We start from the raw sequence: 27,050 nt of genomic DNA, 5'->3' as shown, positions 1-27,050 counted from the left end.
TTGGAGCTTTTATCTTATTACATGTTTTTGGTATGCTATCTTGTTTTGTCTGACCAACTATTTGCTATTTTATGTTTTATTTACATTATTTTATTGCCATCATCCATGGCGTTCTGCTCGCTGAACTGAATTATTTAATGATAAGTCTTTTATTTGTTAAATTTAATTATTAGTTCCGTTGTTTCTTTCTGAACCATCTCTGAGATAGTTTCAGTTCTGTGTTTTATGTGGCCATTGATCTGTACAGAATCCAACAGTTCATACACATACATTTTTCATGTATGTAAAATTTTAGTCTTTGATTCAATGTTCAGCAAGTTGTCATGACACCTTTTGTCTTCTTGTCTGGCCCATTCTTTTCTTTTGACGTTGATTTTAATGGTCGTCAGTGCCTCTTCGATTGGGTTTCTTTTCTTTCTTCTGACTCCGAATCATCATATGATTAATATCACGAGCCTGTAAAAATCGGTTCTTTTTGGTTCGAGAATCCGAAAAGATGGGATTTTGCGTGATGATTAGTGGTGTTACTATGGGACTTATGTTCCTATGTGTTTCTGGCTTTTGGGTTTTGCTGACAGAAGGTGCTGGTAGAGAAAGTTTTTTAAGAAACTCTTCTTTTTCTTCTCGGCCCAGCTCTGTCAACGTTGGAGCTCTGTTTACTTATGATTCTTTCATTGGAAGAGCAGCTAAACCCGCGTTTATGGTGGCCATTGAAGACGTTAACGCTGACCAGAATATTCTCAGGGGAACCAAGCTCAATATTGTCTTCCATGACTCAAACTGTAGTGGATTTGTTGGCACTATGGGAGGTACTTTTTTCATATTACTATGCCAGTAAAGTTGCTTGTGAAAAAACTGAAAACCCCTCAATGAAGCTGTGGGTTTAGTAGTAGATTAATGATTCTATCCTACTATTGTCTTAGAGCTTGTTGTGTTCATAAATCTCTTATTGGTATTTGGATATGTTGAAGGAGATTGGTGATATATTGTCGTATTGTGTAGCTTTGCAGGTAATGGAGAACAAGGTGGTTGCAGCCATTGGTCCACAATCTTCAGGAATCGGTCACTTAATCTCCCATGTAGCTAATGAGCTCCATGTACCTCTCTTGTCATTTGCAGCGACTGACCCGACGCTTTCTTCACTACAATACCCTTACTTCCTTCGAACCACACAGAACGACTACTTCCAGATGAACGCAGTCGCGGATTTTGTATCCTATTGCCGATGGAGAGAAGTTGTTGCAATCTTTGTTGATGATGAGTATGGTAGGAACGGGATCTCTGTCTTAGGCGATGCTTTAGCTAAGAAACGTGCCAAGATCTCTTACAAGGCTGCTTTTAGACCTGGTGCAGATAACAGCTCACTCCGTGACTTATTGGTTTCTGTTAATCTGATGGAATCTCGCATCTTTGTTGTTCATGTGAATCCTGATTCTGGTTTAAACGTTTTCTCTGTCGCCAAGTCTCTTGGGATGATGGGAAGTGGCTATGTCTGGATCGCCACTGATTGGCTTCTTACAGCTTTGGATTCACGGTTGGATCCCAACACTATGGATCTCTTGCAAGGAGTGGTTGCTTTTCGCCATTACACACCTGAGAGTAACGAGAAGAGACGGTTTAAAGCAAGATGGAAAAGCCTTAGATCCAAGGAGAGTTCAGGAGGTGATGATGGCTTCAACTCTTATGCAATGTATGCTTATGATAATGTTTGGTTGGTAGCTCGTGCTCTCGATGTTTTCTTCAGCCAAGGCAACAGAGTGACTTTCTCCAGTGATCCTAATCTGAGGAAAACCAACGGTACCAACATTAAGTTCTCAGCACTTAGCGTCTTCAATGAAGGAGAGAGGTTCCTCCAGGTCATTCATGACATGAACTATACAGGTCTGACCGGACCGATCCAGTTTGATCTAGAGAAAAACCGGATCAATCCAGCATACGACGTTGTAAACATAAACAGTAGAGATCCAAAGAGAGTTGGCTACTGGTCGAATCATACAGGCTTCTCAGTAGAGCCTCCTGAGACATTCTACTCTAAGCCTCCAAACACATCTGCAGAACATCAACGTCTTAATGAGATCATATGGCCAGGAGGAGTAACAAAACCACCTCGAGGTTGGGTATTCCCTGACAATGGAGAGCCACTCAAAATCGGCGTGCCTAACCGTGTGAGCTACAAAAACTATGCGTCTGAGGAGAAGAACCAGCTTGGTGTTAAAGGATATTGCATAGACATCTTTGAAGCTGCGGTTGAGTTGCTTCCGTACCCCGTCCCACGGACTTATATACTATATGGGGACGGGAAGAGAAACCCTTCATATGACAATCTCGTAAATGAAGTTGCTTCAAATGTGAGTGTTGCTTCTTCTATCAGTTACTCAAATCAAGTACATGGATACTATACTAACCTCTCTTCTTTTATGTCTTTAGAATTTTGATGTAGCTGTTGGGGATATTACAATTGTTACAAACAGAACCAAGTTTGTAGATTTTACGCAGCCATTTATGGAATCAGGGCTTGTGGTGGTAGCTCCAGTGAAGGGAGCCAAGACTAGTCCATGGTCCTTCTTGAAGCCATTCACTGTGGAGATGTGGGCTGTGACCGGACTCCTTTTCCTCTTTGTGGGAGCCATCATTTGGATTCTTGAACACCGGTTTAACGAAGAGTTTCGTGGACCTCCTAGGCGTCAAATCATCACAGTTTTCTGGTTAGTCCCAAGCTCTTGACATAAGATGTGACAAAGATGAGAAAAAAAAACACAAAACAATTAGTAAATTAAAACAAAAACTCATAAGTTTAAACTGAAGCACTAAAGCTTTGCCACTTCAACGTTGCAGGTTTAGCTTCTCAACAATGTTCTTCTCTCACAGTACGTACTCCATTACAAACTGGAACCTACAAAACATCAAGTTTTCGAGTTTTTTATATTCTTATTCTTTCAGGGGAGAACACGGTGAGCACTTTGGGGAGATTTGTGCTACTCATATGGTTGTTTGTGGTTCTGATCATCAACTCAAGCTACACGGCCAGTCTCACTTCGATCCTCACCGTCCAACAGCTAACATCTCGGATAGAAGGAATGGACAGTCTAATAACCAGCAGCGAACCCATTGGAGTCCAGGACGGTACATTTGCGTACAAGTATCTGGTCAATGAACTTAACATAGCTCCATCAAGAATTATTCCGCTTAAAAACGAAGAAGACTATCTCTCTGCTCTTCAACTTGGTCCCAGAGGCGGTGGTGTAGCAGCCATAGTCGACGAGCTTCCTTACATCAAAGCTTTGTTGTCAAACAGCAACTGCGAGTTTCGTACTGTTGGACAGGAGTTCACCCGGACAGGCTGGGGATTTGTATGTAAAAACCGGTTTGGCTTCAACTCATTTTGTTGGCTCTCTTAATGAACTTTTTGGTTATGGATTGTTTCAGGCTTTCCAGAGAGATTCTCCTCTAGCTGTGGACATGTCAACGGCGATCCTGCAGCTGTCTGAAGAAGGAAAGCTGGAGAAAATCCGCAAGAAATGGCTTACGTACAGTCACGAATGCTCAGTGCAGATTGCAGACACAGAGAACTATCAACTCTCGGTACAGAGTTTCTGGGGACTGTTCTTAATATGTGGTATAGTTTGGTTCATTGCGCTCACCCTCTTCTGCTGGAAAGTTTTCTGGCAATGCCAAGGGTTAAGACCAGAGGAAGAGAGTGATGAGTTAAGGGTGAGTGAAGAAGCTAGTTCTTCTAGATCAGGGAGAAGTTTGAGGGCAGGAAGTTTCAAGGACTTGATTAAGGTTGTGGATAAGAGAGAAGTAGAGATCAAGGAGATGCTTAAGCAGAAGAGCAGTAAGAAACTCAAAGCTAGCCAAAGCTCAGCTGAAACTCCATAGAGATTGAGTTAGAATATAGATGAAAGGAGTCACAATTTGTTTAAATAAGATTTAGCATTACTTACAAATGTAAATAGATTTTATCATAAGATTTTGTAATGGACCTTAACTTAGAAAGATTTTATCACACAAGTTGTTAAGGTAGTGTTTTTGGTAAACATCATGGCTGTGTTTTATGTTTGAATGGAATGATCACCTTACCAAACAATTTACCTTTGAATTTGGCAAGATCACAACTCAATATAAATTATCAGCTTAGTCTTTTGTTTTTTTTTTCTGGTTGAGTTTGGTCAGTACCATAGCCAACAGCTAAAAAAATCGTTGCAGTCTCTCTTTTAAAACAGAGAGAAAGAGTGAGAGTCTTGCTAAGATTGTCACTGCAACTGTGAGTTTCTATGTTGTATGGTTGAGAAAAGTGGTTGGTCTTACATCATAGTTAGGTTTTTAGTTTGCTAATCAATTGCTTCCCAAATGACCCAGTGTTTTTTCTCATATTTGCTAAGCTTTTTTAGCCTTTATAATAGTTGATTTGATTGTCTAAGCCTCATCGTTAATTATTTTGTTAGACTTTTTCATTGATTATCTTCTTGTTTTGCTTTGTGTGTAAATTATGTTGTTTAGCTTTATTTCAAGTCCTAAATCATAACGACTTTGTTAATTAGTTCCCTAAACTTGAGGTGGAAATTTGTTTAAGAATGCTACTCAGTCAAAATATATTAAAAATCCTCGTTGCAAGATATCCGCAATAAGATTTAAAAACAAGATACTAATTACCATGAAATCAAACAAAATACTCAAAAACGAAAATAGCATGAGTTGTGTTTGGTTAGTTCATGTTTTCTCATACAAAACAAGATCTTGAAATTAAAAAAAAAAAAAAAAAAAAGAGAGAGGGTAAATCACAAAGAAAACAGAAGAGATGAATCTTTGTCTTAACAATCAAAACCACAAGATTTGGTGGAGAGATTGTTGAAGCAATGAAAGTAAATGTGGAGATAATAACGGGTACATTTATAGATGCCGAGGTGAATGAGAGTGCTACGGTGCAGGAACTAAAGGAGAAGATTGCAACGGAGGTGAAACTATCGGTGAAGCGTTTGATACTTGTGGTCGAGGATGAAGAGGAGAGTAGAAGATTGGTTAAGGATGATGAAGATGAAATGAAGCTGATAGATTTAGGAGTGAAAGAAGATTCTCATATGTATTTGTTCTTTAAGCATCCTGATTTGGTTTCCAAGGAAGAGAGATCACAAGGAAGAGGAGATGATGCATCTACGGAGGAGATTTCATCGGAAGCAGAGAGTAAAAGAGGAAACAAAGAAGAATACGAAGAGGCAAAGGGTGAAGCGGAAGATATAGCTATGACGAATGGTGAAGAAGAAGAGAAGAATGGAGAAGAAACAAAGGATGATGATAATGTTGAAGATGGAAAAAAGAAAGCAAGAGAAGGAGAGAATGAAATGGATATAGTTTCTTGATTTGGTTGGTTTAGCCATTCCATTCCATTTTAGTTTACTTTTCTTTTGTGATTGTCTTGTCATAATGTTTCTTGTTCTACAAGTAAACAGCTTAATGAAAATTTATGATCTGTTTAGTTTCTTCTTTTGAGCAACTCTTAAACTAATACTCGTCTACATCTGCATGAAAACCAGTATAATATAGAACTGCTTACAAGTTACAACGAGAAAGGTTAGAAAAGAAAGTAACAAACAAGAACAACTTTCTTTTTATTTATGGATCTTGTGTGCAAAGAAATCTGACTATTTCGATTTTCATGAACAAATTCAAATTCAGGAATATCCCCAAAAATAGGGAAACTCTGAACTGACTAAATCCGAGGAATTTGGATTCATTTAAGAATGATAAGAGTTTTGTTCGGTTAATAATTTTGAGAACTGGTAAATACTCAAAAAAGTTTTTGGATATGGTAATTATTACGCGAAATATCCAAAACCTTAAAAATATATTCAAACCTTTAAGAAAAATAAAAATGTACTTGTGCAAGAACAATGGCGAATTTGGCCATATGCAAAACCAAACCAGGTTATTTTGAATTGGTTCTAGTTTTTGGTTTCATATTTTATGCCCTAGAACAAAAATGACTCAAGTAAAGAATTCGAGATTTTTAATGATTTTTACTTGAGTTTAACTACTACTACTTTAATCTCGAATTCTTTACAAAAGTATTCGAGAGGATAGAATTTTTTACAATCATGACTCAACTACTACTACTACTACTACTACTATTCTTTACATGGGAGAGGATAGAATTTTTTTTTTGTAATGATTGTTATGAAATGATTTCAACCGCTAAACCAAAAATAAATAATATCATGAGAATAGTTACTAAAAATCTATATAATCATAACACTTACTTAGCCTAATTTTTATTGCCCCCCTGAAAAGCTCTCTTTGCCTTGAAGATAACTCAACTTCTGGTGGAAAGATACAAGCGTGAGCCTATAGCTATCCCGACGACAGCAACCGTCAGCGACTTGAGAATATACTTAGCTGTATATTTTGATGCATTCTTCGGTATCTCCAACAAATCTTTCATCTATAAATACCATTGCACAGTAACGATTAGCTCAGCGTCTGTTATGTAATAATGAACTCGAGATTAAAAAAAAAAGATTGTGACTAACCTTTATAGGTTGGTTCCAGTTCTTTTTGATCCCTTGAAGATGCCCTCTACCAACAACTGCCACAATCGAGCTATGCTCACTTGCAACTCTTGACAACATACATGCCATGTACCTGAGTTACATAATGCAACAATTTGCAAAAAAAATCATCATGATGACTTTAGGAGCGACATAGAGAGAGGAATACAATACTAACTTGTCTCGCTCATGCACAAGTGTATCCATGAGAGATGGAAACTGCTTGCTCATTTCTTGAATCACCAACGTCACAATATCCACATCGTTCATAGCTTTTAGCTAAAAAGACCAAACAATTTAATCAACACTAACTCAATATTTGAACTGGCTGGATCGCAAAAGCTTTGAAGAGAGCGAAGTAAGAAGGAAGCAAAGACTTTTTACCATCTTCTTAAGTTGCTCAGGGCTCGGTAAATACACAGCTTGAAACACTAATCCGAAGAACTTAAGTTTGTGCCATAGAGACATCTTAACCCACGTTCTCTTCAACGTGATCTGCTTCAACAAAACCCAAGGTCAACTGATTGAAAAACCAATGCATAACATTCCTTAAGAGAAAGATTTATAAGACTGTGAAGACATATTCTTGAATCACCTGTACTAGACGATCACCTAGAATCACCTTGCCACCATATTTGTGAGCCTCTTCATATGCCACACGAAACTCAGCACCAGGTAGAACATCAAGCTTGCTGGCGACCTAACATAAGCAAAAGGATTTAAATTAATATTATGAAAATTTAGGCTACCATTAAACCGAGGAAGCATGCCTTTGCAAGAAACCATCCGTAAGCTATTCCGAATGCGTTGTGGTTCTTCTTCCACATCTCTATCATCTCCGACACCGTTGGAATCTGAAAAAAAAAATCCAAAAACATGGCACAACATAACAGCTTAAGTACATTCTGTAGACAATGATTCCCATTAGAAGAAAAAAAGCTGGGCCATCTTCTAGCAAAAGAAGGGGAAGATGATGAATGAACACTATATATAGTCAAGTGTTAAGATGCTGTAAGAGTTATGTGGAGCAAAACCTTCAAAGCTTGAGGAGTGAGAATAGACAATCGACTGAAACACAACTCCAGGAAGACGACCTGCAAATTCATCAGCCACACGTACTTAGAGAGAGTGAGAGAAAGATATATGAAAGAGTCCACAGTGTAATTAAAGAAGAAGAACCTCTGGTTTCATGAATCTAACTATAGCTTCAACTTCTCGACATGATTCCTGCAATACAAAAACAAAAACGCAAAGATCAAAACAGCTACAACAATGCATATGCATCATGCAATTAGTTTACAATCATTCATCATCACCAACATTTCAACAAATTACAGAATCAGTCCCCAAGTTTCAATCTTTTACAACAAAAGTAAGTCACAAGATGAAAACAGCTAAACTATTGCATATGAATGCTAATACTCACTCAGTTCCTACATAATCCATGTTTTTTAAGAAGAAAAAATATTTCAAAAATATAAATTTTGGATACAATTTTTAGTAAAAAATCATGGTAAACTGCAAACTTATAAAAAAAAGTAACTGTTTTAACTATTTATTGAATTTTGATTAGTTAAAGTTATACAAATTAATTAATCACAAAAATAATGTATTTGTAGTTAAAATTTAATATATTTTATTAATATGTGTGAAAATTCTAAAATATATATTTTTGTAAAGATAGGGAGACCTTTTTTACATAACAAATTACACAGTATCAGTACCTCAAGTTTCAATCTCTTACAGAAAATACCTCAGATACATGAGCAGTGCCAATCAAGTACACATCGCACGATCCCCCGTCCGCTGTGGAACTGCACGTAAGAACCATAACGCGTTTTGCGTATTCATCAGGCAGATCTAACTTCGTCGTCTCCACCGCACAATCACCATCATCATCGTCACTAGCGTCAACGACCGAAACGACTCCGGTTATCAGTGCACCGGAATCACTATGTTCATCCTCCTCCTTATCCACATTCAGTATGTTGTGGCTATAGTCATATACGTAAACGAATATATCTTCGGATTGAGCCAACGCCTCCAACAGTACTGACGTCGGTTCCATTCACGATAGGTAGCTAGACCACGCTGATATAACGCTTATACAGTTTCCCTTTATATATTTATTTTTAAGAATACTAAAATCAAAATCTTTTTAGTAAATTCTAATTCCAAAGTTTATTAAGTATATAAAATCTCATTGATTCCGATGCTGGTTTGTGGAATTTTTTTATTAATAAATTGAGAATTTATCTTTTTATTTTACCTATATTTTACATGTTTTACTGATCTATTAAGAAAACGAATATTTTGTGGAAAATGGAAAATGAATATTTTGTGGAAAATGTTTAGTATTATCATTTTTATTAATGTTAAGCGATAATATTTGAGTAAAATAACTGAGTCAAAACTAAAGGAAACAGCAATATCTTTAAGTATCCGATAACTTGGGATGCAAAATCATGAACATACCTTAACTGAACATGTCAGTCAATTTTTGGGAGGAGATCTTTATGTTATTTGCTGACTACTCATATCATTTTAGTAAAAACTATTTTCCTAATCTTACTTGATACTAAATAAAAGTAGTAACATTTTTCTCCGGTCAGTCACAAAAATCAATTAATGATAACTTTGTTTAATATGTATGGTTTTCTACAAGGTAATTTACATAACGTTCGAAATGAATAATAGTTGGGTTGAGTTTTGGGGTTACATAGATAGGCTCATTCTCTTTGATATGCGGGGGATCCCAATTTTCTACGACTTTGACGCAAAGTGAACATGGTAAAACAGTCCCAACATAATCTTCTTTGTAGCTGCGTCAACTGCAAAACTGGAATAAATTTGGATAGCAAATGTATACATTTAGTGTCAATGAAACTATAACATGGCGAGCATTGGCTACAATAGGAAGATATATAACAAAACAACTTTGTAGGTAATCTTGGGCTTGAGTTATGTTTTTGTAGACTAATTAAAACGAGCATCCAGAAACATGTAAAGACAAAATAAAATGGCTGAGCAGAATCATTCATCTCTCAAACTCGATCACCGAGACAATTTGATGTCACAGTTTTATCTCAAAAGACAAGACGACTCACTCATTTATCACAGACAATACGCAGAGTCTACTTATCTCCACGCTAGATATTTCTCATGTTAGAAAGTGGACCGAATTTGGGCATAGTCTAATAAAACATTAGCCTCCAAAAATTTTAGAAGTTTTTTATATAAGACAAATCTCCAAATTATGGAAAAAAATATTTTTATTAAAATTCTTAAAACATGTTTTAAGTCCACCGAATCTCATATTCGGCCATGTAGAAAGCATACAGCTAGCTAGTCCATCGAATGAAGAGGGTGTAAAACTGAAAATACATTCTTACTGCAATAAGACATTGGAAATTATGTTGTATTGTCAACAAGTAAAAAAAATGAAGTAAATACAGAGAATCTTATCATGAAACATTGGAACTTTAGGGTATAGAGTATTAGTTTTGACATTTGTTCTTCACCATATGGTAAATAATTTCAATCGAGTCATCTGTATTTTTTTGTACATCAACAAACAAACTAATAAAGATCCTTTTTCCCGTGGACCAACAAATCTTGGTGTTGCCGTTGACTTAATCCTTTTTCCCTGTCAGAATCTTTCAAATTGGATTTGCTTACTCAAAGGCAAATTTACATAAAATAAATAAACTCTTAACTTAAACGCTTACACAATCTCACAAAACCAAAGTTTCAAGAAAAATACGTGTATCTTAATATATCAGATAAAAAATATCGAAATGCACTATAACTTCTCTCCATTACGAACTAACAGCATTTCTCAACTTTTAGGACTAACGAATTAATATAATAAACTAGATTTCCACCCGCACAACCGTGCGGATATATATTTTCTTATTTATATATATAGATATTTGTTTTACATAATTATTATATTCAATTTATGACAATTAAGATCTTATTATAATCTTTTTCAAGAGATTTGTTAGAATTTTAATTTTTTTTTAAATAAAAGATATTATGATTAAAATAGTTAAAATTATTATGTATATTAGCATTAGTGATATACATTTAATATAAAATTTAAATGATGGTCCAAATAAAAATATCACTCATCAAAAAATCATGATTTTTATTTTATTAGAAAACAAATTTGAAAAAAATTAAAATTAAAAATATTTATTTCTAACAAAATCTTTAAAAATTATTTGTATATGTATTTGTGAAATTAATTAATTTCATTTTATTTAAATTTTCGTCTATAAACCAAAACTATATTCAATTTTAATTTGTAATTATATTTTATGATAATTTAAATTAAAACTAACTAATTTTTTAAAGTAAATTTAAAAAGATTCTAAGAAGATTTTAAAAAGATTTTGTTAGAACATTTTAAATATATTCATTTGTATTTCAAATAAAAAAGATAAATATATTAAAAAATATAATAATGATCTTATGTAAAATAAGATATTTTCTAAGAATGGTCCAAATTTAAAAAATCACACATGAAAAGAAGTCATGACTTCTGTTTTAATATATAAGATTTACTCTATAATATACTACTATTAGTTTAAATAAAAATAAAATATATATACCTCAATTTCAACTTTAATTATTATAAACATTTTAAATAGGAAGGATAACCAATTTTTAATCAATAGTTTTTGTCTATAATCTCTCGACTATAGTGATGTTTGTTAACACACAATCGCTTTATCTAATAAAACATGGTTGTACAAAAATAAACAATAGAAATTTCGTTATAATTCTATGAAGAACAAATACTATATTTTTTCTTCTTTTTCTACGTTTTTTGTGTTTAGTCTTTTAAATTTTTTGGCATTTAGTTTTCTTCTAATTAAGAAAAGCACACACAAGATGAACTAATTAAGTGAGAAATGACTATAATATATTCATCAATTTTATTAAAAATCTTAGTGAAAAAATAAAATATTAAGCTTTGTGTAATACTTTCTCCGTTTCCAAAGTAAATTTCTAGAGTTTTTTTCTTGTTATACAAACTAGATTATATATATTTTAGAAGCATTTTGTATATATTAAAAAAATATTATATTCTAAATGAGCATGTTTGAATTGATTAAATATCATTGGTTGATCATTATTATAAAATATATATATATATATATTTATTATATTTTTAATATATGTAAATATTTTTTAAAATATTTTTTTCGGAAACGGAGTGAGTATGCTTTTAAAATTAGATTTTTTGGAAGTAAAATATCTCATATACTCATATAGAGAGTACATATATATTACATACAGATTGTATTTAAAATCACCAACTTCCGGATTATTTTCCTTAAGATTTTGCAACATTTATACAAAAAAAAACTCTAAAGCGTATCCTTTTTTTTTTGAGCAAACTCTAAAGCGTATCCTATTTGGAGGTTTTACACCTGACATAGTGAATTGCTAAAGTCAATCAAATACGTAAAAACCGTTGACCAAAACAAAGACTTCCAACAAAGACATTGCTTTTTGTTATGTTAATCTCGCTGTCATTGATCATTTCTAGAGTCTTCATTGTTGTCATCAATCATAATTAACTGTTTTTTCTTTTAAAGTCGTGTCTCTCTCTTGGGGGGAGATATACAATACTAGTATAATTAAACAAGGGTTGATTACTTCTTCATTTTCTGGGTTTGCGTTTAAAGTCTTCATTAATTCTTACAACGTAAGTTTAAGCTCAAAACTCAATGCAATGTTATAAAGTAAAGAGGCTTTGGTAATGCGACTGCTAGAATACAAAGAGGGTTTTAATTCTCAGGTCTTAGTCGTCGTCTGTCTCTCATCCACTTTTAAAAGGCATCGACTTTTTTGTGATTCATATTGAATCTTTTCCCTTTTAATTCAAAAATTGAATCTTTTTTTTTTTAATTGTTCCAGAATCTGCCCTGAAAATAGTTTTCTTTTGGTAAAACCCTATTGGGATTAACATAATCTCGATGCAATTGTGTTCGTGTTGAGCAGTGTGGCTCCTTCTTCTTCAGGGTAGGAAGCAAATTGGTGAAAAGTTTCCTGTTTTGGAAAGGTTTGATTTGTCTTCTTCTTAGGGGGTTTTAGCAACCGGTGAAAGTTTCCTGCTTTTTGGAAGGTAACTATTTGTCTTCTTCTTTGGGAAAGTGATTCACTTTCATGGCTATTTATACTGTATTTAGTGGACTTTCTTCCTGAGATTAGGTTTTGCTATGTCATTTGTTTGCGATTTGGTCATAGATGAATTTTTTTTTGGTATATTGAAGGTTTTGCTTTTGGAATCTCTATGTTTGGAGGTGTCTTTTCTGTGCCTGTGAACAATCCTCACTTGCGCAAATCTGGAAGTAGGCTCATCATCTCTAATCTTGGTAACCCATTAGCTCTGAGCTTAGTGATTTCAAGAGAGAGAGTAACTGTTAGATGATTTGACTGAGAATAAGGTTTTGACAGGAGAGAATGACTTGAAGAACTCAAGTATGCAACTAGGTACAATTGCCAAACTGCGAAGCCCTTTACTCCTTAGCAGCCTCAAGGTTTTGTTTTTTTTTCCTCAAGTAGAGTTTTGATTTTGTAGCATGTTTCAGTGATGCATAGAAAGGAGCTCTCTTGCTTGGCTTTTTCCTTTTCTGTGTAATCTAATGGACTGATTTGAGATTTTAAACCTTGATTCTCCAGGTTGCTCTGTATGTTGGTGGTCTTTATGTTTGTGGAAAGGTTGGAGATTTTGATTTGCCTCCATAGTTGATCTTTTGTCATTATATGAACATGTTTAAAAAACTTGCAGATTGGATGGGAATCTGTAATGAAAATGGGACAAGACACAAGAGAACTGTTCTTCTATGAGACCTTTCTGTATTACAACCCTCTCCTTCTCATTGTAAGTCTTTTGTCTAAATCAGTAACTCAAAAACTCCTTAAAAGTGTGTTTCATTCTTCTAATATATATTCCATTTACTTTCAGACAATGATGGTTTGGCTCTGGGGTGTTAATCTGTGGGTGTTTTCTCGAACTGGAGTCGATTATGCAGCAATATTTTATCTAGGACCAGATCATCTTAGTCACAAAGAGATATGGAAGGTATTACAATTCCTTAGTTAAGACCATCTTTATCCAATGAATTTCTAAAAATCTACTGGTGTCACAGTGTGCTAGGTGGATGACGACGATAATATTGACTAGCATGACTGCGTATCTGTACCTATACTCGCATGGAGATGTGTCCTTGGCTGCTTCTCAACCAGTGTAATAGATGCATCTTCTCTTATTTTTAGAGAGCTTTTTTTATTCATTTTGTTTCATAGAGTTTTGACCTTTTTTTTCTGATGTTTTTCAGATTGTTTTGTATCTCTCTGCTGTGATCATTCTCATCATCCCTTTCGATATCTTCTACATGTCCTCTCGTTACTACTTGCTATGGACTTTTTGGCGCATTCTCTTCCCTGTTCAGGTACATGAATACATTTTGTTTTTTCTTGTTAAAAGATTGCTAACTTTTCACTTGGTGTTATCTTAAAACAGACGGTGTCGTTTTCAGACTTCTTCCTTGCTGATATCCTGACTTCTTTGTCAAAGGTAACCCAATATTTTTTAATCTCTTGTTTTGAATTTAGTTTCCGAACATCAACTACGTTTATGTGCAGGTTCTGTCCGATTTGGAGCGGTCTGTATGTCGTATGGTCCATCGACAGGTCAGTGAGTTATCTATATTCTTCCTTAGTACCAAGTTATCCATCTCATAGATTCAATCAATGTAGGTAGCTACTGTTGCATGGTTTGAAGCAGATTCGGTTTGTGGGAGTCATTCAGCTGTAATACCCTTGGTTCTTGTCCTACCTTATCTTTTCCGTCTGTTCCAATGCATTCGTCAGTACAAAGATAGCAAAGACATTGCAAACATCTGGAATGGTATGTAATAGAAAAATAAAACTGATCCTTTTGTCTGATTTGTAATATCTCCGCCCTGTCTTTTTTTGGTTTCAGCTGGGAAGTATTTAACGGCAGTGCCAGTCATCTTTCTGTCAGCACTCAAGTATTTTATCGATCAGGATACATGGACTTACTCCATTCAACCTGCTTGGATCCTCTCTGGTCTCGCCAACACTTTCTTCTCCTTCTTTTGGGATGTTTTACGCGATTGGGATCTTAGGTAACACTTGAGTATATATAAGAACAGAGTTCTTGGATTCATGCTTAAGATCTCATAACACTTTCCTTGCCTTTGTAGTGTCTTCACTCGGATTTTCAAATTCACCAAACCAAATCTTTGCTCCCATCTTCTCTATGGCCGCCGTTGGGTAAAACTAAAAGTTTCTTCTGTCAACCAAACACTGCTTGATGCTTAAAACTAGCTAAATAGTGTGAACTTGGCAGGTGTATGTTTGGGTGATTGGAAGCAATCTAGTACTAAGGTGGACATGGACATACAAGCTATCAGCTCATCTACGTAACAACTACATCACGGTCTTCATCATCACTCTTCTGGAGATTTACAGGCGGTTCCAGTGGGCGTTTTTCCGTATAGAGAACGTGTGGTACAAGATCAACAACCCCAAGCGTACTACTTCTCATCAGACGAATCCTGTTTCACTCCAAAACGATAACGGTGGCGAACAGGAGAAGTTACTCGCACATAGTCACAGCCTCGGTGTATAAGAAGAATGCCACAGGTTTTCTTGTTTCTTTGCTGAGGTGTATGAAACAAGTTTTGAACAACAAGCACATACAAAGTACGCTTTCTTTTGTACTTTATAACTTGTAACTTCTATTACAGAGAAATAGAGAGAGAGAGAGAGACTGACTCTCTAGTATACAGAAAGATGTGTAACTTTTATAGACTACTGGAATAATATAAACATTACCTGTTTTGTGAACTTAAAATGCAGTACAGGCACTTGCTTTAGGTGCAAGTCAACTAAAATGTTTTTCTCTGGACAAGTGTAGCACTAGGGATGGACATTTGGGTACATGTTCGAGTTTTTGGTACTAGGAATATTTTAATTTTTGGTTTGAGTTTTGTTCTTTTGGCGATTTGGTTTGGATCGGGTTTTATGAGATGTATGAAATTATCCCAAAATATATATTAAAAAAAAAACCATCGAAATTTATTACATTATGGATTAGGTGAAACGAAAGCTTTCTTGATCTACTACTTGTTCTTTACTTGATCCAACATAGATACTAACTCTCAACAGATACAAACATAAGTTTAGTTATTTACCAACTCTTCTCACAAAAACATTTTCTCAAATCATTTCTTCTATGTAAACCACTACATATAGACACACTTGACACCAAATGTGAAGCACCAAACACCATCATCACCTCTTTGATCTAATCTTTCAAATCTCTGGTTGAAATCCCCTCACAAAAGAAGAAGATAATGGCATCCAGAGAAATGCTGATCATTATCTCAGTCCTCGCAACTACATTCATCGGTCTAGCAGTAGCTACAGATCATACCATTGGTGGTCCTAGTGGTTGGACCGTAGGAGCTAATCTTAAAACTTGGGCTGCGGGGCAAACATTTTCTGTTGGGGACAATCTTGGTAATGAATCACACATCTTCTTACACTAAACTCTGATTCAACATATATAATAGACTAAAACAAAACCTATGTTCTTGCTCCAAACAGTTTTCGCTTACCCTTCTGCATTCCACGACGTCGTTGAAGTCACAAAACCTGAATATGACAGCTGCCAAGCGGTTAAACCGCTCATAACGTTTGCTAATGGAAACTCCATTGTTCCTCTCACTACCCCTGGAAAAAGGTTCACATACAAAGCAAGACTATATGATATGATGATTTATATACAAGTATTTATAATTCTTGATCCCTTTTGTTTAGGTACTTCATTTGTGGCATGCCGGGACACTGTACACAAGGGATGAAACTAGAAGTAAACGTTGTCCCAGCCGCAAACACAGCACCAACCGCACCACTTTCAAACTCAGTCACGTCTTTAAACGCACCGTCACCTTCTTCTGTTCTACCTATACAACCTCAGTTGCCTCTTAACCCCTCTCCTTCTTCTTCAACTCCGCTTCCTTCCTCCTCTCTCCCTCTTTTTCCGGCACAGTCACCGGCGCTTTCTCCGGCGGGTACTTCTCTGCCTTTGTTCCCAGGCTCACCTAGCTCGAGCAGTACCACCACCAAAACCGTCGGGAGCTTCCCTTCTAGTGCTACGGGCACGACGGATAATATTGATGGAGCAGGAGCTTCTCCCGGTGACTCCTCTGCGAAAAGCCTTGTTTTGGGATTCGGAATCATGCTTGCTATGATGCTTCATCTGTTCTAAGTGTTTAAGTAGAGAGACATTTTGTTTGCGTGTTTGCAGTTTATTTTACTTTTTTATAAAAGAATGTGTTTTGTTGTGTATGGTTAAATATGCTGTTTTTTCACACAAAAAAAAATAATATGTTGTTTTTGTTTGTGTTCTGTTATGTATTTCAGTATTTACTATTTACCATTGTATTTCCGTTTATTTTTCTCGTGTATATATATATATATCATTATCAAAGACAAAGACATTAATTAAAAAAAAAAAGTTAAAAGATAAACAATGGAAACAGATTTAGGTTTGTCGATTGGTTTAGTTTGCGAGGGTTTACAAGCCAACTAAAAACATTGCCAAGTCAAATAAGACAAAACTAAGAAGCAAGAAAATGTTTTGTTCTTTTCAGATATGTCCTTGTTCACGCCACTTCTTTTGCAAGAAAGGACTCACCATGAGCTCGACACTGCAACTCGGGTGCAGCTTGTTGTAGAGACCAAACATCTCCGTGACACATTTAGACAATTCAGGGTTTCGGAGCTGTGTAGGTTCATTATCTTCAACGACAGCATCAAGCCTCTTCAAACTTGGAAAATAGTCCAGGAAATGCTTTATCAAGGTCATCTCCTTCATCGTTGCTAGAAAGCCTTGAATCTCAATCCTATTCACTGGACAAGACCTGAGTGAACTACCTTTGTCTTCCCGCGAAATGCAGGGGCAAGCATCTCCACATTTGTCTGTTACATAGTGTGATAAACCCTGAAAAAAAGGAGACGATGAAAAGAAGTTGTGCTACTTTACTTCAACAGCAGAGAAAACACATGTAGTAGTAGCTTCATACCCGAAGGATTATAGTTTCTAAACGTGGACAGTTCTTTAGAAGAGCTGGCATTGCTTGCCATCCTCGACCCTCTTCACTTGTGATACCTAGTGATGTTAACTTAGGGTAAAATAACCCAGTCCAGCCCAACCCACAAATAACCCAACCCAGTTTATACCCAATCTGTAAAAACCCAGAAACATCAAAGTTGAAATCCAAACCCAAAAAACAACCCAATAGGGTATATGTTTATCCATGGGTACCCAAAGTATTATCTTATTTATTTATAAAAATATCATATAAAATATTAATATCATTAATGTCAGTTTCAATATATAAACAAGATTTCACAATTTTATAGAAAAACTTGTTTTGGCGCAAAATCTCGTTTACGATTTTGGCGGGAAAACCCGTTTCCGATTTTGACGAAAAAACTCGGTTTTGCGGTTTCGGCAGGAAAATTCGATTTTCCGGTTTTGGCGGGAAAACTCATTTTGTGATTTTGGCGGGAAAACTCGATTTTGCGATTTTGGCGGAAAAACTTACTTTGCGTTTTTGGCGGGAAAACTCATTTTTTCGGATTCGGCGGAAAAACTTGATTTTTTGGTTTCGGCAGGAAAACTCGTTTTGTGGTTTTGGCAGGAAATTTGGGTTTTGCGGTTTTGGCGGAAAATTTGGGTTTTGCGGTTTTGGCGGAAAAACTTGTTTTTGCGGTTTTGGCAAGAAAACTCAGTTTTACGGTTTTGGCGGGAAAACTCGGTTTTGCGGTTTTCAGTCGGAAAACTCGATTTTAAGGTTTTGGCGAAAAAACTCGGTTTTGCGGGTTTTCGGTTTTGGCGAGAAAACTCGGGTTTGCGGTTTTGGCGGGAAAACTCGGTTTTGCGGTTTTTAATCGGAAAACTCGATTTTAAGGTTTTGGCAGAAAAACTCGGTTTGCGGGTTTTCGGTTTTGGCGAGAAAACTCGGGTTTGCAGTTTTGGCGGGATAACTCGGTTTTGCGGTTTTCAGTCGGAAAACTCAATTTTAAGGTTTTGGCGGAAAACTCGGTTTTGGGGTTTTGGCGGGAAAATTCGGTTTTGCGGTTTTCCGAGAACACTCGGTTTTGCGGTTTTGACGGAAAAACTTGGTTTTATGATTTTGGCGGAAAAACTCGGTTTTGCGATTTCGGCAGGAAAACTCGATTTTTCGGTTTCAGCGGGAAAACTCATATTTTGGTTTCTGTGAGATAATTTATTTTTACGGTTTTGGCGGAAAAAACGTTTTTTGCAAATTTTATATAATTTAATTAAAATGGTGAAAATATAATAATATAACTGAAAACCCATGGGTACACCATTACCCTTTTTATATTTACCCAATATAAGTATGGGTTTCAAAATTAATACCCATGATCGACCCAATAAATCTTAGACGGGTAAAAACCCAACCCATTATTAGTGGGTTTGGGTAAACCCATGGATAATTACCCATGTTAACATCCCTAGTGATACCTAAGAACTTGAGGTTGTTGAACACTGGCAATGTATCACAGCATTGAGAAAGCACCTGAAAGCAAGAGATTTTTTTTGCAACTAATGGTTTAACAACAAGTACCAGAGAATGGTAATAAATACTCTCTCCGTTCTTAAAAAAATCAATGTTTTAGAATTTTTAATAAAACATATTAAAACTTACATTTATAACTTTATATTTTCTATATTTTTTAAACCAATAAAATTTTAAAAAATGCAATTAATGTTCTTGAAATTCATAATTTTTCATTATCAGTTGACAAAAATTACATTAAAAATATATAATAGAAACAAAAATTTTCTCAAAAATTTGGATCTTCTAGGAAGAGAGGGAGTACGAGTTAAAAAAACTAACCTCGAGAGTATCAGCAGTGAAGGAAAGTATCTGAACATTTTGTATCCCATTCATGAGCTTCACCACATTGCCGAAGTGGAGAACAACATCATCATCATCATCCTCCTCATTGTTTAGCTCTCTTAGTCGCTTAACCTGTTTATCAGTCACTATAAGATTGATTACCGCATGGACCAACTTGTTCATATTGACTAAAGGATAGTCTTCCGCAACCAAGTCAAAGTAGCTTAAGACAAGCAGGTTCGGAGTATCAAAAGAGACGCTCGTTGGATTCACATACTCCTCACAGCCGGTGCCGTGGAGAGTTAGCTTTCTCAGTGTTGCACTCGACACAGTCACATACGGCTCTAGCCACTCCATGCTAGCCATCCGTAGCTCTTCAAGCGCAGGGAACGAAGGAATAAACTCCTCAATCTCACCGCAGAAAATCAAGTCAGAGTCCATGTCAAGACTCTTGAGCATCGGTAAGGAAGAAGACTTTGCATGCCACCACCAATCAACACAGTGCTCACTTCTTAGTTTCAGCTTAACGAGTGTACTACTAAAGAACAACTCTCTAGGCAGTTGGTAACTGTCATCTTCGGTATCCTCGCAAGTAAAATCAGTGAAGAGGCTAAGGTCAGAGACGCCACGCTTGAGCACGTTGCAGATCCAACGGTTAACGGTATCTGGATGGATGCCAGTGATGCACTTCAGGGAGAAGCTGGTGATAGGAGAATCACCCTGCATAGCGAGTACTCTGTCTACGAAGCCGACGAAGCTCTGTCGGATATCTTCCCTTTTCGCTTTACCGTCTTCGGCGTGAATGAAGACAGAGTCATCAATGTCGAGATTGGGATTGAGTTTCCAGAGATTGAGCCATCTCTTTGAGAGAGCTGAAGTCACGACAGCAGACTTTGTCGGAAGGAAGGACAGGATATGACAAAGAAGCTCGTCTGGTAGGCTGGTGAGACGATCCATTACACAGGAGATGAGTAAGCAATGACCCTAAAGTTAGGGTTTTTCAGCGAGGGAGCGAGTGCGTGCAGTGAGAGGAGAGAGGTGACAAAAATGGAACTACAAGCAAAGATATTGCAAGAAGGCACATACAGCAGATGAAGGTAGAGAGAAAAGGGGAAAGTTAGAGGCTTTCCACTTGGAAGAAGACCAGAGGAGATGAAGGAGGCGGATAGAGACAGAAGTCAAGAGAGTCTGGTATAAATGTGGGTTCTGTTTTATGACTGGTTCTTTTCTTGTAATACCCCGGTTTAATTCGGGTAACAAACCAGGACAGCTAAACTTTTGTCTTTTTTTTTTGATCAAAGCATTTGATCCGTGTTCTAAATGAACCGAAAGTTTTAATCACTCATAAAATTCAGACCTTTTTTATTTTTACTGGGTGATTTTTCTGTGATAATGCACGGTTATAAATATTTATAAATTAAATATATTATAGATTTTTAAATTTTAATTTATATGGTTTTATAATTTATATGTAAGATTTTATTTAATTAGATTATGTTACTTTAATTATACATGTCATTTTAGATATATAATATTTAGTCAATTTGGATATTATTTAGGTATATTGAATTTCATTTACTTCTCCTAATACAACTATAGTTTTTTTTTTTTGAGAAGTTAAGTTTTTATAATTATTGTTATTTGCTTTTGTTTTGGTTTTTGTTTTAGAATTGTTGATATATTTCAGTATTATAATAACTAGATTGTTTTGTATATCAAATAAAATATAATAAATTTTAATAATTTAATACTAACTAGATTTGTTAACCATGTATTTGTGTTTTCTAGCATTCGGGTTTTCAAAATTTAACAAATCCCGTGACAAGGAACATAGGCGTGTCTGAAAACTCTCTAGTGAGAGCACCGACTAGAGAGGAATTTCCGGAACCAAAGCAAAAACAAGATTCCATTGAACGTCATTATCATTATTAGTGCATTTTTAACCCCACATGCGACGACAGAGCGTGACATAAAAGACAGAGAAAGCTTTCGATTTTCTCAAAATGTCCCAATTACAAAAGACTTTGAAATGAGTGAAACAATTTAAGAAAAAAAATGCATTATGTTAAATAATTTTACATAAATTGTTACACAACTATCATCATAGTCAAGGACAAGGACCCACCATTTCCATCACTGACCGTGACTGTCTTTGTCACTTAGCAGCTTCATCTTTAGCCGCCGTGGCAGAAACGTAATACGCGACACAAAAGAGGGCATGAAGAAAACACAAGAGACCTCCAATGGATAGATAATGGTGATGTGTGAACCCACAAGAGGATCTTGACTTGCTGTTCGACATCGCTCCAATCACCAAAGCTCCAAATCCAACGGCGAATACGATCCTGATATCATCATCCAATCAACACACACCACGTGTCTTTCATTTAGGGACAACAATTATTAATGCCAAGAAGATTGTATTGAGGGTGAGTTAACGTTCAACGTACCAAGTGAGGACGAGACAAACCATGGAGATTTGCTTAGTGGAAGAAGATCTTTGAAACTCGTCCTGAGAGCAAATACATAGACAGCCTCCGACCAAATTGATGAGGACATGGGCCATTACCAATATCGCTGCTGCACCTAGACCTAGCCTGAACGCGTCCTGGCTCGGCTCTCTACACTCAAATAGCCACAGCTTCATGTGCTTCACCTACATCCACATTTGCAACCAGACCGTCTTTTAGAATGTATATTAGAGTATGTACTCGATCTAAACCTTATGAACAGTTTGAGACGGTCCTATAGTGCAAACTATCATCATCATCATGGAAATATATAGAATACCTGATTTTGAGAGGCTTCTCCTTGGATTCCGAGTACTGCAGCACCTACATCTAAGCCTGCGATGACTAAACAAACAAGAATACCTCCTATCCTAGCCATTTTTAATTCTCCTTTTTAATAACTAGGATTTAGTTTTGTTGGAGATACTTTGAGAAGGTTGAATTCAAAATGTGAGTTAAGAAGAGGAGAGGTTTCGCTGTGAGGGAGAGTGTTTCTTGAAAAGAGATATGAGAACGGGTAGTGCAGATTCTAATGAGTAATATCTTTTAAATAAAGTTCTGACTGTGTGGAAGAAAGAGAAAAAATGAAAAAAACTTTAGAAGACACATTAAAAGGTTGAAAATTATATAAAAAAGACCATGCCATACCAAAAAAAAAACAGTAGCATCTTGGTGAATGTTTAGCAACAATAAGAAATTAGCATATTGGTAAATAACTATTAGCACCAGCTTCATGGAATCATTTTTGATATATTTTGCACTTAAAGCATCAACTTCACGATAGTTAGAAAATTTTCCAAAATTAAACAAAAGAAAAATCATTTAAACAGTACTTATGTACTATATTTAGAATATTATGCATCCTTTCATACCTTTAGCTTTCTTTATGGAACTCTTAATATTTAGAACTCTTAATCTTCATCTTGTAGTTGGGACTTTTATGTGACATTTGGTTCATCGGGCTAAAAGTAAACAACCAAAAATAAAATCATATATATAACAAACCAATTAAAATTAAAGCAGAGTTTAGGTCCTTGGGGTTAGCATATATAGAGGTCAACCAAGCCAGTTTAGCATAAGAATTTTAAAAGCCTTGCGGTGATATTAGTAATCTTGGTTGAACAATGTTCTGAAGTTTGAAACTTTCTTGAATTAAAGATCATGGAACACATGATTAATTTATGTGATTAGTATTTACTATTTAGTATTTCAATTTAATAAGTAGAATTAGAAAATTGAAAAATGAAGATAGCCATTTTTGGTCTAGGGCAGACACGAATCATTGACTTTTCCTGTTTCAGATCAATTGCATTATTCATGACCATAACACATTAGTTCACGGCCTTGTAGACTCTATTCATGAGTTGTTACTGTCTCTCGATGGGTGGCAATGTATCCATGTTGGCTGCATGCGCGTCTTAGTGCGGAGGCTACGTGAAGGTGATTTGCTGGTACAGAGGAGATCAAGTTTGCCTGTTGGCCTTTGACTTCTGTAATTTTGGTTTTTCCTTCTAAGTGTCTTCTAATGCTTTTGTCGTTGTTTTTCTTGTCGTTGCTTTTGTTTCGGAAGGTCTTGAACGCTGATTGTACCATCAAGCATATCTTTTCAGTGTTAAAAAAAAAACACTTTGCCTGTTATACAAAAAAAACGATAGAAACAAAAGATACAGAAGATACCAAGTATCGAAAGGGAAAACATTTGTATACAAAAATCAACAACGATGAGACAACTCACCAAAGACAAGCACACACACTCTCACTTTCTAAACATTGATATCATATGTTAAGTAGATGCATTTTACTGATAGAGAGTGAGAGATTATAGTAGTTTAGTAGAAGTGGTCATGAGTAGCTTTGGTTTCTGAGAGCCAGTGTTGTTCTTAGTTCTTACTACTTGTCTTTTGCATCCGTCTTAACGGCATTCTCTTTCTTTTCTTCTTCTAGTTCTTCCTCCTCGTCATAGTATTTTTCATCTTCATCCTCGTCACTGCCCATGTCATGGTCGAAGTATTCTTCATAGAATTGGTCATCTGTGTCATCATCCTGACCGTTCTCCAGCTTCTTTCTGGGAATTTGTTTGATTAGCCTCTCCTGGATACTGTCTCTGATCGCAGTTCCCTAATAACATTTTACGCATTTTTCATTTTTAACCAAAGCTTATACAGAACATGAGTACTAAATTATTAACGTTATGTATAGTGTCTTCAAGATTTAACTTACCATCTTATGGCAACCTTCTTCAAATATTTCAAGAAATCCAGCGACCCATCGATCTGCATTCTCTACCCACTCGTTGCGCAGCATTTTTACGGTTTGGATCTGGAAAATCCGGGTTTAAACATTAACAAAGGAGTTAGAAAAAATGGATATCAAATCGACATCTTCAAGATGTCATGTTACTAGGTAAAGAAATAAAATGCATGGAAGTTTCAAGCACAGTGGATATAAGTGATCAGGCTGCTACTATAAGGATGAAATTAATTTACAACTTGATATCGCCTGGCACAACTACTACACATAAAAGAAGTAATATTTAGACCTTTCAAAGACAAACGGATTAACAAGCATCATTTCTTAATGCACAACAAAAAGACACAAACCAGAAAAAAGAGATAAGAATGCTCTTTGCCTATAGTGTACAGAGGGTACAAGACCTAGATTTAGTTTATTCACCTTGCAAATTATGATGAAGAGCTTATTTGATAGAATGCAATACAATCAAAACGATGGAACAATGATGAACAATTAAGCAAATGGAAGTTGAGAGAAGACGTACCTTTTCTCCCACTTTTTCTTGTTGTTCTTTGACCCTCTCCTGGAGTTTCTTTAGCCTCATATTAACTCTAAGTCTCTTTTCCTGTTGCAAAAATCAATAAACCCAAAGCTGACTCCTCCAAAGTGAAAAAAAATTGCAAAACAAGAAAAATGAAGAGGTAGCAAAAAAGAAGAAGAAGAAGATGGCATGCCTTGACAAAGCTAACTCCAAGATCTTCCCTCGAATATCCTCTATCCAGATTACGCATGACATACTGGTTGTAATCTTTCACTATTCTCATAATAATGTCCGAGGTCGATATTCCTTCAGTTCGCATTGTCTCCTTAAACCTCCCAACTTTCTTAACCTGTATCAAGACAGTTAAACCATAAACACAGAAGAAAAAAAACATCAAAAGCAGAAGTATTATTGCGACTCACAAATTCATAGACATCCTTTCCAGCTCCGCTGGTGTCAGCATACCTGAACGTTGATTCAAACAAGGAAGAGCATAAGAGGTGAAAACAAAAATCCTTCAAAAAAATCCAAAACTAAATCAAGACAGAGACAAAAGGAAACATGGTCTTACGGAAGGGAATCATGGGCTACATAATCAATCCGGTTATTGTCAAGAAACTCTTGGTTGATCACCCACGGTGCATCCGGGATGACTTCATCCACCCATCTGCGTAACAAAACAAACTTTCTCTCTAAAACTTCCATTCCATTGCTTACACTACAACAACACAAGGTATGAAAAAAAGGCAAATACTTGCAATGCCGAAGTGATTCATATCGCTCTTCAGCAGCCATCACAGTCCTCCCCTTGTACTTGTGTGTGGTTTCATCGTTGCAACATCCCACAAGAAGGTAAGTGTTTGGAAACCTAAAGCAACGGCAAAACCAATAAGAAACACAAAACCATTTCTCAAATTTACAAAATCACAACATCAGAGCTATTCCAAAGAGAGACCTATCAAAATTACACAATCTCAATGTATTTGGCAGTAATATTAATCATCAACACAGATCAAATTATCATCGAGACCAATCTGCACAACTTACACAAAGGAACCTGATTCAGGAGTTCACAGATCAATATAACACTAATCCATCCGAAATAAAATGAAATTAGTCAAAAACTATCTCAGGGAGATGAGAGGTTACTGACGATTTCTTGGCCTGTTCGAGAGATCGAGCGTGGCCGAAGTGGAAAAGATCGTAGATCCCATCGGCGTAGACGCGGACGGGACGATCAGTGGGAGGCGAACTCTGGACTGCTGTGGAGCCGGGGAGTGCGACGGCGGTGGAAGGGAGGTCTCCAGTGGGATCACCGGTGACGTTGCTCATGTTCTCCGATGATCAAATGAAACGCGAAAACTTACAACAACAAGTGATGATAGTCGCTTCCCTCTTTTCTATCCTGACGAGAAAAATGATTATTTATCATTTTTGTTTTATTTATTTTTGTTTTTGTTTTTTCCTGTTGTAATCTTATAAACTCTATAAAATTTATAATTTTTGTTCCAACTTAAATTGAGACAGGCTGAAATAATTTAATAATTAAATAAATTTTAAACATCTTATAAGTAAATATATTTTATTAATATTAGTAATGATTAATTACTATATATATATTTTAAAAATAGTGTGTTTTATTTTAAATTAAAGTTATGAATTTTTTATAATTTGAAAATATATAGGTATTTTTTTGTAATTTACATCTAAGTTTACATTTACAAAATTGTAGACACCAATAATCCAATAGTAAAATAAGAAAAAAATATTTTTTAACAAAATTACTTAATACAGAAAAAATGAAAATTGAATCTAAATAAATATTATATATATATATATATATCGAAAAGAATGGAGATGGCAAGTGTGCTTTGTGTTGGTCCCAGTATTAGCATCAAATGTAAGCCAATGATGATGGTCGCTTCTTGTTGCAGTTACTGCAACCGGGGTGTTGGAAGCTTACACAGCCCAGCTAGACAATGCCTTCATACCTCTTGTCTTCTACTCTCTCATCTGCTACTAGTAAATCAAGGCTCTAGTGTGTTCTCTTTGTTTTGAGTTATTGTACATTACACCTCCAAACAAAAAGAAAAACTTATTGTACATTACACTTCGGGCAATTGTCAATAATAGCACCTTTTGAAGTTTATGTCTCAAAAATAGCACTAGAAGGAGAAAGTCACAAAAATGACATTCATTAAAGGGTAAAATATCCATAATACCCTTGATTTAAAATTAAATA

At 35.7% G+C, this 27,050-nt stretch overlaps 8 protein-coding genes across 11 annotated transcripts; 4 read left to right on the top strand and 4 right to left on the bottom strand.

The window, feature by feature from the left end:
• The first annotated feature begins 109 nt into the window (after window positions 1-109).
• Window positions 110-4,039, top strand: LOC106437693 (glutamate receptor 3.5). Of its 2 annotated transcripts, none has more exons than XM_013878632.3 (6): window positions 110-809; window positions 1,011-2,348; window positions 2,428-2,705; window positions 2,836-2,867; window positions 2,941-3,350; window positions 3,427-4,039. In XM_013878632.3, the coding sequence occupies exons 1-6, from the start codon at window positions 663-665 to the stop codon at window positions 3,877-3,879; spliced, it is 2,658 nt and encodes an 885-aa protein (XP_013734086.2). In that variant the 5' UTR covers window positions 110-662; the 3' UTR covers window positions 3,880-4,039. The 2 variants fall into 2 exon arrangements, with proteins under 2 accessions (XP_013734086.2, XP_013734084.2); XM_013878630.3 differs by having other exon boundaries at window positions 1,003-2,348.
• A 149-nt stretch (window positions 4,040-4,188) lies between these two features.
• On the top strand, window positions 4,189-5,474 carry LOC106441771 (high mobility group nucleosome-binding domain-containing protein 5). The gene has a single exon (XM_013883538.3). It carries the CDS (start codon window positions 4,857-4,859, stop codon window positions 5,355-5,357), a length of 501 nt encoding a protein of 166 aa, XP_013738992.1. The 5' UTR covers window positions 4,189-4,856; the 3' UTR covers window positions 5,358-5,474.
• A 615-nt stretch (window positions 5,475-6,089) lies between these two features.
• LOC106441772 (traB domain-containing protein-like) lies at window positions 6,090-8,620 on the bottom strand. The gene is made up of 9 exons (XM_013883539.3): window positions 8,296-8,620; window positions 7,722-7,769; window positions 7,577-7,636; window positions 7,313-7,396; window positions 7,138-7,242; window positions 6,927-7,037; window positions 6,721-6,821; window positions 6,525-6,636; window positions 6,090-6,436 (listed from the first exon to the last, which is right to left on the bottom strand). The coding sequence occupies exons 1-9, from the start codon at window positions 8,608-8,610 to the stop codon at window positions 6,308-6,310; spliced, it is 1,065 nt and encodes a 354-aa protein (XP_013738993.1). The 5' UTR covers window positions 8,611-8,620; the 3' UTR covers window positions 6,090-6,307.
• Window positions 8,621-12,126: 3,506 nt separating this feature from the next.
• On the top strand, window positions 12,127-15,434 carry LOC106437696 (SPX and EXS domain-containing protein 3). Of its 3 annotated transcripts, none has more exons than XM_013878636.3 (15): window positions 12,127-12,261; window positions 12,558-12,681; window positions 12,830-12,931; window positions 13,014-13,096; window positions 13,239-13,277; window positions 13,348-13,440; window positions 13,525-13,641; window positions 13,709-13,804; window positions 13,898-14,011; window positions 14,083-14,136; window positions 14,205-14,252; window positions 14,319-14,469; window positions 14,545-14,710; window positions 14,789-14,858; window positions 14,935-15,434. In XM_013878636.3, exons 3-15 carry the CDS (start codon window positions 12,850-12,852, stop codon window positions 15,214-15,216), a joined length of 1,395 nt encoding a protein of 464 aa, XP_013734090.1. In that variant the 5' UTR covers window positions 12,127-12,261; window positions 12,558-12,681; window positions 12,830-12,849; the 3' UTR covers window positions 15,217-15,434. The 3 variants fall into 3 exon arrangements, with proteins under 3 accessions (XP_013734090.1, XP_048630820.1, XP_048630819.1); XM_048774863.1 differs by having other exon boundaries at window positions 12,238-12,354; XM_048774862.1 differs by lacking the exon at window positions 12,127-12,261 and having other exon boundaries at window positions 12,320-12,681.
• A 264-nt stretch (window positions 15,435-15,698) lies between these two features.
• LOC106443440 (uclacyanin 1-like) lies at window positions 15,699-16,976 on the top strand. Its single transcript, XM_013885003.3, has 3 exons — window positions 15,699-16,109; window positions 16,197-16,332; window positions 16,410-16,976. Exons 1-3 carry the CDS (start codon window positions 15,944-15,946, stop codon window positions 16,858-16,860), a joined length of 753 nt encoding a protein of 250 aa, XP_013740457.1. The 5' UTR covers window positions 15,699-15,943; the 3' UTR covers window positions 16,861-16,976.
• A 116-nt stretch (window positions 16,977-17,092) lies between these two features.
• LOC106437697 (F-box/LRR-repeat protein At3g58930) lies at window positions 17,093-20,740 on the bottom strand. Its single transcript, XM_013878637.3, has 4 exons — window positions 19,523-20,740; window positions 19,147-19,201; window positions 17,678-17,763; window positions 17,093-17,595 (listed from the first exon to the last, which is right to left on the bottom strand). The coding sequence occupies exons 1-4, from the start codon at window positions 20,480-20,482 to the stop codon at window positions 17,242-17,244; spliced, it is 1,455 nt and encodes a 484-aa protein (XP_013734091.1). The 5' UTR covers window positions 20,483-20,740; the 3' UTR covers window positions 17,093-17,241.
• A 755-nt stretch (window positions 20,741-21,495) lies between these two features.
• LOC106443441 (protein DESIGUAL 3-like) lies at window positions 21,496-22,998 on the bottom strand. Its single transcript, XM_013885004.3, has 3 exons — window positions 22,316-22,998; window positions 21,976-22,181; window positions 21,496-21,870 (listed from the first exon to the last, which is right to left on the bottom strand). Exons 1-3 carry the CDS (start codon window positions 22,412-22,414, stop codon window positions 21,681-21,683), a joined length of 495 nt encoding a protein of 164 aa, XP_013740458.1. The 5' UTR covers window positions 22,415-22,998; the 3' UTR covers window positions 21,496-21,680.
• A 649-nt stretch (window positions 22,999-23,647) lies between these two features.
• LOC106437698 (choline-phosphate cytidylyltransferase 1-like) lies at window positions 23,648-26,489 on the bottom strand. Its single transcript, XM_013878639.3, has 8 exons — window positions 25,962-26,489; window positions 25,563-25,676; window positions 25,380-25,475; window positions 25,231-25,273; window positions 25,002-25,157; window positions 24,812-24,892; window positions 24,256-24,354; window positions 23,648-24,153 (listed from the first exon to the last, which is right to left on the bottom strand). Exons 1-8 carry the CDS (start codon window positions 26,138-26,140, stop codon window positions 23,926-23,928), a joined length of 996 nt encoding a protein of 331 aa, XP_013734093.1. The 5' UTR covers window positions 26,141-26,489; the 3' UTR covers window positions 23,648-23,925.
• Window positions 26,490-27,050: the final 561 nt, after the last annotated feature.

Source organism: Brassica napus, chromosome A3 (assembly GCF_020379485.1).
Source record: "Brassica napus cultivar Da-Ae chromosome A3, Da-Ae, whole genome shotgun sequence".
Classification (NCBI taxonomy): Eukaryota; Viridiplantae; Streptophyta; class Magnoliopsida; order Brassicales; family Brassicaceae; genus Brassica; species Brassica napus.
The sequence above is the reverse complement of the archived record's forward strand: the minus strand, read 5'-3'. Positions and strand labels throughout refer to the sequence as shown.